Raw genomic sequence first — 14,277 nt, forward strand, 5'->3', positions numbered from 1 at the left:
TGCTAACCACTATGCTGCCATGCTGTCCCCTAGATCTGGACTCCCCCACAAGAGGAAACATTCTTTCAACGTCAAGCTTGTCAATACCATCTTATACCCCTCACTCTTCTAAACTCTAATGGAACTAAACTCCAATGGAAACAAACCCAGTCTGTCCAATCTATCCTCCTAAGCCAACCTGCTATTCCAGGTATCAATCTAGTAAACCTCCTCTGAACCTCTCCAATGCATTTACACCCTTCCTTAAATAAGGAGGTCAAAACTGTAACACAATATTCGAGATATGGTCTCACCAATGACCTGTAAAACTGACATATAGGGCGCGATTCTCCGACCCCCCACCGGGTCAGAGAATCGCCGGGGGCCGGCGTGAATCCCGCACCCGCCGTGTCCCGAATTCTCCGCCACCGGAGATTCGGCGGGGGCAGGAATCGCGCCGCGCCGGTCGGCGGAAATCGCGCCGGTCGACGGGCCCACCCCCGGCGATTCTGCGGTCTGCGATGGGCCGAAGTCCCGCCGTTGTCAACCCACGCCAGCCGGCGTGGATTGAACCACCTTTCGAACGGCGGGACAAGGTGGCGCGGGCGGGCTCCGGGGTCCTGGGGGAGACGCGGGGCGATCTGGCCCCGGGGGGTGCCCCCACGGTGGCCTGGCCCGCGATCGGGTCCCACCAATCCGCGAGCAGGCCTGTGCCGTGGGGGCACTCTTTTCCTTCCGCCTTCGCCATGGTGTTCACTATGGCGGAGGCGGAAGAGACCCCCTCCACTGCGCATGCGCGGGGATGCCGTGAGCGGCCGCTGACGCTCCCGCGCATGTGTCGCACGGCAAAGTCATTTCTGCGCCAGCTGGGGCGCCAAAGTCCTTTCCCGCCAGCCGGCGGGGCAGAAATCACTCCGGCGCGGGCCTAGCCCCTCAGGTTGAGGGCTCGGCCCCTCAAGATGCGGAGAATTCGTTTTTGGCGCCGGCCGATTGCGGAGAATCCCGACCAATGTCTTTACTATTATGTTCAATTCCTCTCGCAATAAAGAATTTTTTTTAAAATGTAGAATACCCAATTCTTTTTTTTCCCAATTAAGGGCAATTTAGCGTGGCCAATCCACCTACCCTGCACATCTTTAGTGAGGACGAGACTCACGCAAACACAGGGAGAATGTGCGAACTCCACGTGGACAGTGACCCAGGGCCGGGATCGAACCGGGACCATGAGGCAGCAGTGCTAACCACTGCGCCACCGTACAGCCAGTATAAAGGATAGCATTAGCATTTCACTGGCCTTCTTGATTACATGCTGCACCTGCGTACTAACTTTTTTTGTGATTCATGCATAAGAATACCTAAATCCCTCTGCACCTTGGCATTCTGCTGTCGTTCTCATTTCAAGTCATTCGCCGCTTTTTTAGTGAAGAGCTTCACACATCCACATTACTCCATCTGCCAGATTTTTGCCTACTCAACCTATCTATATATCCATCTGCAAACTCCATGGGCGGGATTCTCCGCTATCCGGCGGGGCGGCCCGTACCAGCGCCGAGGGAATGGCGTGAACCACTCCGGCGTCGGCCAGTGCTGGCGGGGTTGGCGTGGCCAGCCGGCGGCGAAGGGCTTGGCGGCGCGCCAACTGGCACTGAAGGGCCTCTGCCGACCGGCGTGAGTTGGCGCATGCACGGGGGTTCTTCCCCGCGCCGGCCATGGCGGACTGTTACAACGGCCGATGCGGAGGGAAAGAGTGCTCCCATGGCACAGGCCCGCCCGCGGATCGGTGGGCCCCGATCGTGGGCCAGGCCACTGTGGGAGCCCCCCGAGGACTCCGCAGGCCACCCGCAGAGCCAGGTCCCGCCGGTACAGACCCAGTGTAATATACGCCGGCGGGACTGGCCATAAACGGGCGGCCACTCGGCCCATTGAGGGGCAGAGAATTGACGGGGGGGGGGGGGGCCGCTGCCAACGGCCCCCGACCGGCGGGATGCGATTCCCGCCCCCGCCGAAAAACCGGTGCCGGAGAATCCGGCAGCAAGGCGGGATTCAAGCCGCCGCCCCCCACCCCCCGGTGATTCTCCAGTCCGGCGGGGGGGGGGCGGAGAATCCCGCCCCATATGTCTTCTTCACAACATACTTTCCTACCTATCTTTGTGTTGGCTCAAATTTAGCGACAATGCCTTCACTCCCGTCATATAAGTCATTGTAAACGTTTTGAGTCCCCAAGACACATCCCTGCAGGACTCCAATCATCAAAACCTGTCAATCAGACGAAGACCCATTTATGCATACTCTCTGTTTTCTGCCAGCCAGCCAATCTCCTATTCAGGCTAATATGTTACTCCCACATCATGAGTTTTTGTTTTTTACAATAATCTTTGATATGGCACCTTATCAAATGCTTCCTGGAAATCCAAGCACAGGCTCCCTTTTATCTATAGCACATGTTATTCCTTCAAAGAGCTCGAGTAAAATGGTTAAACATGATTTTCCTTTCATAAAACCATGCTGACTCATGCTGACCCTCCTGTGTGGCAGGTAACAAATTTGGATATACATTAACATGATCTAATTGAATGACAGAGCAGGCTCCTGTTCCTGTGCCCCTGTGAATAGTGTTAAAGTTTCTAAGCAACCTGAGAAAGATCTAGAGGTTATAGTCCACTCTTCTCTACATTTTGAATCACCATGGAGCATCAGTCAGCAAAGTTCATAGGATTGTGCACTCTCGCCAAAACAGCAGAAGAGGGAAGAAATCACAGTTTTTTTTTAAAATATGTTTTATTGAAATTTTTTTCCCAAACAACAATTTTTCCCCTCTTACAAAGCAAACGCAACAATAACAATACAGAAATTTTTAACAATACACAAGTAACAAAACCCCTTTATCTTTGACCTAAACTAAACTAATCCCCCTCCCCCCTTCCCCCTGGGTTGCTGCTGCTGGTCATCTGTCTTCCCTCTAACGTTCCCCTAGGTAGTCGAGAAATGGCTGCCACCGCCTGGTGAACCCTTGAGCCGATCCTCTCAGGGCAAACTTTATCTGCTCCAGTTTAATGAACCCCGCCATATCATTTACCCAGGCCTCCAGTTTCGCCTCCTTCCACATGAGTAGGATCCTGCGCCGGGCTACTAGGGACGCAAAGGCCACAACGTCGGCCTCTTTCGCCTCCTGTACTCCCGGCTCTTCCGCAACTCCAAATAGAGCTAACCCCCAGCCTGGTTTGACCCGGGCCTTCACCACCCGCAAAATCACTCCCGTCACTCCCTTCCAATACCCTTCCAGTGCCGGGCACGCCCAAAACATATGTGCGTGGTTTGCCGGGCTCCCGCCACACCTCCCACATTTGTCCTCCACTCCAAAGAACCTGCTCAATCTTGCTCCCGTTATGTGTGCTCTATGTAGCACCTTAAATTGAATCAGGCTAAGCCTGGCGCATGAGGAAGAGGAATTTACCCTGCTTAGGGCATCAGCCCACATACCCTCCTCTATCTCCTCCCCTAGTTCTTCTTCCCACTTTCCTTTTAGTTCGCCCACCGACTCCTCCCCCTCTTCCCTCATCTCTCGGTAAATCTCTGACACCTTGCCCTCTCCGACCCACACCCCTGAAAGCACCCTGTCCTGTATCCCCTGTGTCGGGAGCAACGGAAATTCCCTCACCTGTTGTCTAGTAAACGCCCTCACCTGCATATATCTCAAGAAATTTCCCCGGGGCAACTTATACTTTTCCTCCAATGCTCCCAAGCTCGCAAAAGTCCCATCTATAAATAAATCTCCCACCCTCCTAATTCCCAACTGGTGCCAGCTCTGAAATCCTCCATCCATTCTTCCTGGGGCGAACCTATGGTTGTTCCTGATTGGGGACCCCACCAGGGCTCCCCGCACCCCTCTCTGTTGCCTCCACTGTCCCCAGATATTCAATGTTGCCGCCACCACTGGGTTCGTGGTAAACTTTTTAGGTGAGATCGGTAGCGGCGCCGTCACCAGCGCCTCTAAACTCGTCCCTTTACAGGACTTTCTCTCCAGTCTTTCCCACGCCGCTCCCTCACCCTCCATCATCCATTTACGTATCATTGCCACATTGGCGGCCCAATAGTAATCGCCCAAGTTCGGTAGTGCCAATCCTCCTCTGTCCCTACTACGCTGAAGGAACCCCCTCCTTACTCTCGGAACCCTCCCTGCCCACACGAAGCTCGCGATGCTCCTGTCTATTTTATTAAAAAAGGTCTTGGTGATTAGTATAGGGAGACATTGAAATACAAATAAGAACCTCGGGTGGACCATCATCTTAATTGCTTGCACTCTGCCCGCCAGCGATAGAGGCTGCATGTCCCACCTCTTGAAGTCTTCCTCCATTTGTTCTACCAGCCGTGTCAGATTAAGTCTGTGCAAGGTTCCCCAGCTCCTAGCGATCTGAATCCCCAGGTATCGGAAGTTTCTTTCCACCTTCCTTAGAGGCAAGCCTTCTATCTCTCTACTCTGGTCCCCTGGATGTATCACAAATAATTCACTCTTCCTCATGTTTAGCCTGTACCCCGAGAAATCCCCGAACCCCCTCAAAATTCGCATAATCTCTATCATCCCCCCCGCTGGGTCCGACACGTATAACAATAGGTCATCCGCGTATAACGAGACTCGGTGTTCTTCTCCCCCTCTAATCACCCCTCTCCATTTCCTGGAGTCTCTCAACGCCATGGCCAGAGGTTCAATTGCCAACGCGAACAACAATGGAGACAGCGGGCATCCCTGTCTTGTTCCCCTATATAGTCGGAAATACCCCGATCTATGTCGACCTGTAACTACGCTTGCCGTTGGAGCCCCATAAAGAAGTCTAACCCAGCTAATAAACCCGTTCCCAAACCCAAACCTCCTTAACACTTCCCACAAATACTCCCACTCCACCCTATCAAATGCCTTCTCTGCGTCCATTGCCGCCACTATCTCTGCCTCCCCCTCCACTGGGGGCATCATTATCACCCTTAATAGTCGTCGCACGTTAACATTCAGTTGTCTCCCTTTTACGAACCCTGTCTGGTTTTCGTGCACCACCCCCGGGACACAGTCCTCTATCCTCGATGCCAGTACCTTTGCCAACAATTTGGCGTCCACGTTCAATAATGAAATGGGTCTATAGGACCTGCACTGCAACGGATCTTTATCCCTCTTCAAAATTAACGATATCGTCGCCTCCGACATCGTCGGGGGTAGAGTCCCCCCTTTCCTGGCCTCATTGAACGTCCTCACCATCAACGGGGCCAACAAGTCCACATATTTTCTGTAATAGGAAGAAATCACAGTTAACCTACACTGTGCTCTGGCAAGATCACATCCACCTTGCATACCTTTCACAGAAAATCAATAAGGCTGATACAGCAAAACTCGAGTAAAGAGGAAAGATGAAACTATTGGTCTTATCATAGAATTTACAGTGCAGAAGGAGGCCATTCGGCCCATCGAGTCTGCACCGGCTCTTGGAAAGAGCACCCTACCCAAGGTCCACACCTCCACCTGATCCCCATAACCCAGTAACCCCACCCAACACTAAGGCCAATTTTGGACACTAAGGGCAATTTATCATGGCCAATCCACCTAACCTGCACATCTTTGGACTGTGGGAGGAAACCGGAGCACCCGGAGGAAACCCACGCACACACGGGGAGGATGTGCAGACTTCGCACAGACAGTGATCCAAGCCAGAATCGAACCTGGGACCCTGGAGCTGTGAAGCAATTGTGCTAACCACAATGCTACCGTGCTGCCCCACTTAAAAGAGTGGAACCTCATCCACGCCAGTGGCTTCGAGGAAGTGCATCGGGAACAATACTTGGAATTACGCATGAACAGCAAGAAAAAAAGACACCAGTTCAAACTCAAGAAAGAAAGAATTGGGACTGATTTCAGGAAGTTTTTTTCACTTCCAGGTATGGCAATGGAAGCAAAGACCTGAGAAAGTTTAGAAAACTGCTGGATACTGTGACAAGGTTACTGTGAGATCTTTTATAACCGGTGAGCCGGATGACCTTTTTATATATCTGCCCTGTGGCCTTGAGATGTTCGAGTATTTATTAATTTCACTCTTGTCACTGCTGACTATAAGCTTGGCTGTCTCAATCAAGTTTGTATAGGTTATGGCCTTAAAGCATATATTGAGTAGTGGGTCACTGCTCGGACTGCAAGCAGGCCCACAAAGAACTTCAATGGATTCCAGATGCGGGTGGGGAGGGATCGGGCAGCATCGGGAAGGGGAGCGAGGTGGGTGGGCAGTTGACCTTTTGAGGTCAGGTGGGAAGGAATAAAGGAGGGGTGGGAGGGCACGGATAACATCCTGGGTAGTTGTGCCCCCATTGTGCAAAGGACACTCTCCCTGCAAATGCTGTGCCCCTCCCCTTGCCAGTTTTCCAAAATATGTTTGAAAAAGCAAGCTCCTCACTCTTGCCCATCTTCCCATGCAACAGTGTTATAGTGTGCGCAGCATGATAAATGGATCACTTGGTTTTAGTAATACGTTCAACTGCCTGTTAATCTTTTTAAACTGGCGGTGAGGGGGGGGGGGGGGGGGGCGGGGGAGGGGGAACCTGGCGGGGGAGAGGGGCGATGTATTACCGGGACGGAGTCAGGTGGATATGAAGGTAGTGGGTTATTGACCCCACGTATTCTATATGCCCCCTGCCAAAAACATGCCGGGGGGGGGGGGGGGGGGGCATAAATTCCAGCCTCATTGGTCTATGTTACCTTTGACTATCTCTAAACAGATATTTTGTATTCAGACTTTTGACTGGCAGGCATTCATGCACAAATTAAAGATGTCATTAAAACCACTTCCAAAATGTGAAAAACAGCCTGTTTGTTTATAAAACTTCCAGTGGTTCTGCTGACAATGATTAATTAACCATAAACCAGTTTGGAGAGGGAGAGACGGTGCATGCTTTCCCCACAGCTCATTTGGGGTAGGCCTCCAACTGAATATAATTAGGGTACCAGATGTTCGGGATCACCTGAAAGGCTCAGATATCGTGTGTGAACAGGTTTTTTTTTAAAGTCCTTGAGGGTTGCAAAACAAAGGAAATAACATGTCGGCACCCACATGGCATTGTAAGTTCTAAATAAAATCTATACTTAATACATATCAGCCTTTTATAGCCTGCAGCCTTGGTGAATTGCACCGTTTATTTTCTGGTTACATCTAGTTGCATGTCAGGAGACAGCACCATTAACCTACCACGTACATGCAAGCATACATTTGAATTAAGAACAGGAGTAGGCCATTCGGCCCTTCGAGCCCGCTCCGCCATTCAATGAGTTCATGGCTGATCAGATTGTCACCTCAACTCTACGTTTCTGTCTATCCCTGACCCCCCGACCCCCCCCCCCCCCCCCCCCCCCCCACCGCCACCACCTTTGCTTATCAAGTATCTATCTACCTCTGCATTAACATTTTTCAAAGACTGCTTCATTCACCTTTTGAGAATGAGAGTTCTAAAAACTCACAACCCTCTGAGGGGAAAAAAAAATCTCCTTATCTCTCTGTCTTAAATGAGTGACCCCTTGTTTTTAAACTGTAACCCCTAATTCTCGATTCTCCGACAAGAAGAAACATCCTCTCCACATCCACCCTGTCAAGACCCGCCTGGCTATTATGATCGAAAAATTCAGCTGAAAATGACTTGTACACAAAAGCATAAAGTGACAGACGCTAAGGATTAGATAGGCCTGCAATTCCTGATGTTTTTCATTTCCTCTGAGACCTTCAATTGAATATTGTTTGGTTGTTTATTTACTGTTACCAGCAGTGGGAAGTATTCAAAGATGTATTTGTGACAATATCATAGCAGTCCATACCCCTATTAGGGAATGGCTCCACTTGTGTAGTTAAGCAACCATGGCCAAAAACTGAGCCAGGACCAGGCTTCGACAACTCCAAGTAAAGATGAAAATGCTGTGGACTGGGAGTGCTATAGAAAGAAACAGAGATACAAAGAAAGTAAGAAATGCAAAAAGGAATATTAAAAACTTTTAAAAGTTAACGCTGACAGCAAAAGATTTTTTTAGAAATATATTAAGAGAAAGAAATGAGAATTTGCACTAACGACAGATGTAGACAAGACGACAATGTTCAATAAAAAATATAACAGACTTAATTAAATTTGTGCTTTGTATTCATTCACAGTCCAAGTCCGTAGGATTTCCAGCATCTGCAATATTTTGTTTTTAATCTAGTTGAGCATTTTGTGGAGGCCGCTGGTAGATAGTGGGGTGCCTGTGGACGTTGACAATCGGGACTTCCCAAAGGCAGTTGACAAGGTTCGACACTAGAGATCATTTGCAAAAGTAAAAGTGTACAGGTTCTGGGGCAACCTTGTGACATGGATTGGTAATTCATTGGGAGGTAGGAGACAAAAGGGATTAAGGAAATGTTCCCTATTTGGCTGTATGTGACACTTCGGGCGGGATCCGGAGAATCCCTGTGAACGGGCCACGCCGCCCTGACGCAATTCTCCGCAGAATTGGTGCCGGCGTGGTTGGCGCAGCGCCGGTCGCAGGCCATTCTACGTGGCCGGCCCGCCGATTTTCCAGCCCGCATGGGCCGAGCGGCCGTAAGAAAAAAGTCGAGTCCAGCCGGCGACGTTCTAACCTGCTCTGGGTCGGCGGGACCTCAGTGTGGAAGTGTCGGGTGGCGGCCTGTGGGGGGGGCCATGATGTGGCCTGGCCCGCGATCGGGGCCCACCGATCGGCGGGCCGGCCTCTGTGGTTGGGGGCCCCCTGTAGTCCTGCGCCATGTTGCGTCGGGGCCGGTGCGTTGAAGGAGGCCACTGCACATGTCCTCGTTGGCACCGGCGCAAATGCGCATGCGTGGATCCCGTGGGCCACAGTTCGCGCCGGGAACGGCAGCTGGAGCGATGCGAACCGCTCCAGCGCCATGCTGGCCCCCTGGAGGGGCCAGAATTAGTCCTGGGAGCGGCCCGTTCACGCTGTCGTAATACGCAAAGCGTTTATGGCGGGGTGGACACTCTGCCGTGGGATTGGAGAATCCCACCCTTCATTTTGAGAAACATTTTATTGAGGCATTTCTATATATACATCAAACACAATCATAAAACCCCCCAAGCAAACAGGGATACAAATAACCAAAACAAATAAATGTCCAACACCCCACGTCCCGCCTCCCGCTCCCCTGCTCCTCTACCTCCTTTTTTAACCCCTTCCCCTGCTGATATCTTAACTATTTTCACAGAAGTCGATGAACGGCTGCCATCTACGGGCAAACCCCTCCACAGACCCTCTCAGGGCGAACTTTATTTTCTCCAGCCTGAGAAACTCTGCAAGGTCGCTCACCCAACGCTCCCAGTTTCGGGGGCCCAGGTCCCGCCATTCCAATATGATCCATCTCCAGGCTACCAGGGAGGCGAAGGCCAGGACATCGGCCTCTCTCATCCCCTGGACTCCTGGGTCTTCTGACACTCCAAAGTTCGCCACTTCTAAGCTCAGGACCACCTTCACCCCCAATACCTCTGACATAACATTGGCGAACCCCCGCCAGAATCTCCCTGTGGTGAATGTAAATACAGTTAATTCACCAGTTATGTTCTATGTTATTAACCCTGTGGGTTTTTATCTGTGGGCCATTGTGTGGCTTCACCCACAGGGGGAGATGTTGGAGGATGTTGGAGCATGTACGGGCTCTGCCCATGGCCCCGCCCCTTTGAAGGAGTATAAGAGTAGCTGGCCTGTGGGACTGTCCTCCGTATGTACCAGTTGCAGGCAGGCAAAGTTGATAGTTAATTAAAACCACTGTTTTACTCCGGCACGAGTCCTTGAGTGAATTGATGGTCGCATCACTCCCAAGCTTCGAACAGGTCCAAAACCTGTGGACATGAGGCTGTGTGTGATATTAATGACTTGGATGAAGCAAAAGAAAATTGCATATCCAAGTTGCAAATAACATTAAAGTTACAAAATTATTACATTCCTAAACTTTATGTTCCCTTTTGGCTAAAATAATATCAACTGCTGTCCCATATTGCCCTCTGACAGTAAAAGTACATCCTGCACTGTAATTTCTGCAACTCTTGAAAATCAAAAGGTAATGAATGCTAGAGTTAACAGTGTGCAAAATTTCAAGGATGTATTTAATTCGTGAAAGTTGGAAAGCATGCATTAGAAAAAGAGGAATAACTCAATTTACCTGGGCATAACCGAGATTGCAGAGGTTACCTGCTTTACCAGACCTGGTTATGCTTGAACAGCAAGGTCAAGACTGTAACGGGCAGCACGGTAGCACAGTGGGTAGCACTTGCTTCACAGAGACTGGGCCCCAGATTCGATTCCCAGCATGGGTCTCTGTCTGTGTGGAATCTGCACGTTCACCCCGTTTCTGTGTGGGTTTCCTCTGGGTGCTCCAGTTTCCTCCCACAAGTCCTGAAAGACGTGCTGTTAGGAGAATTGGACATTCTGAATGCTCCCTCTATACCTGAACAGGTGCCAAAATATGGCGACTAGGGGATTTTCACAATAACTTCATTGCAGTGTTTCATAGATTTCATAGAATTTACAATGCAGAAGGAGGCCATTCGGCCCATCGAGTCTGCACCAGCTCTCTGAAAGAGCACCCTACCTTACCGCATACCTCCACCCTATCCCCGTAACCCCACCCAACACTAAGGGCAATTTTGGACACTAAGGGCAATTTAGCGTGGCCAACCCACCTAACCTGCACATCTTTGGACTGTGGGAGGAAACTGGAGCACCCGGAGGAAACCCACGCACACACAGGGAGAACGTGCTGACTCCGCACAGACAGTGACCCAAGCAGGAATCGAACTTGGGACCCTGGAGCTGTGCAGCAATTGTGCTCACCACCATGCTACCGTGCTGCCCAATGTAAGCCTACTTGTGACAATAAAGATTATTATTATTATTGATGTTGTTTGGCCTTAAATATGAGTTGCCTGTTTTGTGGGAATGGAACAATATCTCATAGCGTGTAATGATATAATAGTGCACAGGCCTCCAAGCATTTTGTTTTCTTGAAATACAAGGGTGCATTCATGAAACCTTAGGAGCAACTTATCTGGGGTAGTACAGCAAAATTAGTCTGTGCAATAGTGAAGAGAAAACAAAATGTAGACAGAAATAGTCAAGATAATTGGATGGCGCATGAAATGATTTGCGGAGAGCCTTTTTCAGTCTACGGCGTGGACAAATTTCATCCCCCTGCATTGTGTTTTGGGCAGCTGCTCTCTGGAAGCATATTTGGATTTCAAGGGCGCCGACTCGATAAAATTATACCAGAGCTCAAAAGACAGAATTTTGAGGACAGGTTGTCTAATGCTGTTCGATGCAAGTCGTTCTCAAAGGCAAAACAAAATGACTTGATGGAAAATTTGAGCTAAGTTGCTTCAAATTTGCAAGTTGTCAGCAATTCCTCAGACTTGATGGGCGGGATTCTCCCATCCCGCGGCAGAGTGGCCACGCCGTCGCGTTTTACAAAGGCGTGAACGGGCCGCTCCCAGGACTAATTCTGGCCCCCACAGGGGGCCAGCACCGCTCCAGCTGCCTATCCCGGCACGAACTGGGCGCCGCGGGATCCGCGCATGCGCAGTGGCGCCGGCGCCAACGCACGCATGCGCCATGGCTTCCTTCAACGCGCCGGCCCCGACGCAACATGGCGAAGGACTACAAGGGCCGGCGCATAGGAAATGAGTCCCCCAGCCAGAGAGGCCCGCCCGCCGATCGGTGGGCACCGATCATGGGCCAGGCCGCATCGGACGCCCCCCCCCCCGGTCTCGGATCCCCCCCCCACAGGCTGCCACCCTATCCTTCCACGCTGAGTCCCGCCAGTTGGCACTGCGCCAACCACGCCAGCGCCAATTCTCCTGCTGCCGTCGGGGCGGCGTGGCCCGGTCAAGGGGATTCTCCAGCCCGGCCCAGGGCTAAGCGAATCCCACCCGACATTCCTCACCGTAAAGAAATTTACACAAAAAAAGAATAGGATGAGGATGCATCGCCAAACGAAATGTACTACTGCAAGTATTCTTTCTAATATAGTGCCATAAGATGTAACCTCTGCTCCTTAATGGTCCTTTCTTTACATTTCAGGCTGTTACAGTGTTAACAGAACTGACACGAGAGAACTTCAGAAACACAAAGCTGAAACATTGCCTAATACCTGCACTTGGAGAGCTAATGTACCTTGTGGCCAACCAGGTAGGAGACACTGAAATTAAGAAAATGTGTATATTCCGAATACTGCAAATATATTCCGTATCGCAATTCAATCTCTCCCGCAGCGCAATTCAGTCCCCACCCCCCGATTTCATGGCCCCTCATACTCTCCATGCAGTCCACCTCCCCTCGCCCTCATGGCCCTCCATGCCAATTTATGATCCTCCACCCACTGCCCATGGCCCTTTATAGCCTCCATGGAAATTTAATGGCAAGTCATGCCAACCCATGTCTTTACTCACCACCTTTTGCCCTTACACCTACCATGGCAACTCACCCATTACCCACTATGGGCAGACCTCAAGACCCATGCTGAGATTAATTAAATTTTTAAGTGTCTATGGATGAATTCGCTATTTTTAAAAAGTGAACTCACCATGATAAGAATCCCCATTCACTACATTTATCTTCCTTTCATCCCTCATGAAAACAAACATTTGTATTCACAGTCCCACTTCAAAGAACTAATAACCACTTAGACCTGGCAATCAAACTGTGATCTGATGGACACCCCACTGGGATAATGGCAGGATCAGCTTTGGCGATGGGACTTGGGGTGATCCGGGCCACCACAATTTTCACTGTTTAGTGAGGCGGTGGAAAAGGGGGAGTTGCCAGAGACGCTGACACTGGCGTTGATTACACTGATTCTGAAGAAGGGGAAGGATCCGCTGGAGTGTGGGTTGTACAGGCCCATCTCGTTGTTCTATACAGACGTGAAAGTAGTGGCTAAGGTGTTGGCAGGCATGATGGAAAGGTGTGTGCCACGGTGGTTTCTGAGGATCAAATGGGTTCTGTAAAGGGCCGGCAGCTCTCTAGCAAAATTAGGAGGCTGGTGATGTGGTTATGTCACTGCTGTTATTCGCACTGTCGATTAAACCCTTGGCGATGACCCTTCGGGGGTCTGCGGAGTGGTGAATTATTGTGAGGGGGAGCAGGGCACACCGGGTGTCGTTGTTCGTGGACGACCTATTGTTGGTTGTGTCGGACCCTGTGGAGAGTATGGGCAGGATCATGGGACTGTTAGAGAGGTTTGGGGCCTTCTCCAGGTAGCAGTAATATGTTGGGAAGAACGAGGTGTTACCAGTGAATGTGGCGGGGCAGGAGGCCAAATTGCCGTTTAAGGCTTAGGTATTTTGAGATTCAGGTGACGCGAGAGTGAGCTACAATGCACAGGTTGAATTTGACAGCCTTAGTGGAGGAGGTCAAGGGGATTTTTAGAGTGGGTCACTTTGCACTTGACATTGGCAGGGTGGGTGCAGGTAGTAAAGATGAATATGCTGCCAAGGTTCTTGTTTGTTTTCCAGACCCTCCCGATCTTTCTCCCCAAGGCCTTCTTCCAGAGGATGGAGACATTGATCTCGGAGTTCATACGGGCAGGGAAGGTGCCGAGGGTAAAGGAGGCTTTGTTACAGAGTCAGAGACAGAAAGGGGGGGTTAGTGCTCCCGAACCTGCTGCACTATTATTTGGCACCAAATGTGGAGAAGGTGAGGGTCAGAATGGAAGAGGAGTCCTGTGGAGCATCCAGTCTGAGGGCCATGGCTCTGCTGCCGTTAGCTCCGGGGAAGTACACGGGGAGCCCGGTGGTGCTGTCATCAGCCGGGGTGTGGAACCAGCTTAAGAGGCATTTTAAGTTGGAGAGGATGTCAGTGCTGACGCCACTGTATGGGAACCACTGGTTCAAGCCGGAAATGGAGGGAGGCGGGGCTGGAGAGGGTTAGGGATTTGTTCTCGGTCGGGAAGTTTGCAGGACTGGACGAGCTGCAGGAGAGGTTTGAGTTAGCGAAGGGCAGTGAGTTCAGGTATATGCAGGTGCGGGACTTCGCAAGGAAAAAGTGGAGGGCGTTTCCCAGGCTTCCGGAGTACACATTGTTGGAGCAACTGCTGCTCTCGGATGAATTGGGCGAGCATAGGATTATGTTCGGGTGGTTGAGGAAGCAGGGCAGGGTGCAAGTGGTGAGGATCAAGAATAAATGGGAGGAAGAGCTGAGGGTGGCAATAGGTTGGTGGGTCAGGTGTGAGGCGATGTGGCGAGCGAGGATGAGCTTGATTCAGTTCAAGGTGGTGCACAGGGTAC

General features: G+C 50.8%; 1 protein-coding gene across 5 annotated transcripts in view; it reads left to right on the forward strand.

The window, feature by feature from the left end:
* Window positions 1-14,277, forward strand: part of ulk4 (unc-51 like kinase 4) — a 633,709-nt gene that overhangs the window by 181,401 nt on the left and 438,031 nt on the right. For all 5 annotated transcript variants that reach the window (XM_072510060.1, XM_072510064.1, XM_072510062.1 and 2 more), the window contains one exon: window positions 12,074-12,181. In XM_072510060.1, coding sequence (XP_072366161.1) covers window positions 12,074-12,181 — 108 coding nt within the window. The remainder of the gene's footprint in view (window positions 1-12,073; window positions 12,182-14,277) is intronic.

Source organism: Scyliorhinus torazame, chromosome 6, assembly GCF_047496885.1.
Source record: "Scyliorhinus torazame isolate Kashiwa2021f chromosome 6, sScyTor2.1, whole genome shotgun sequence".
NCBI classification, from domain to species: Eukaryota; Metazoa; Chordata; class Chondrichthyes; order Carcharhiniformes; family Scyliorhinidae; genus Scyliorhinus; species Scyliorhinus torazame.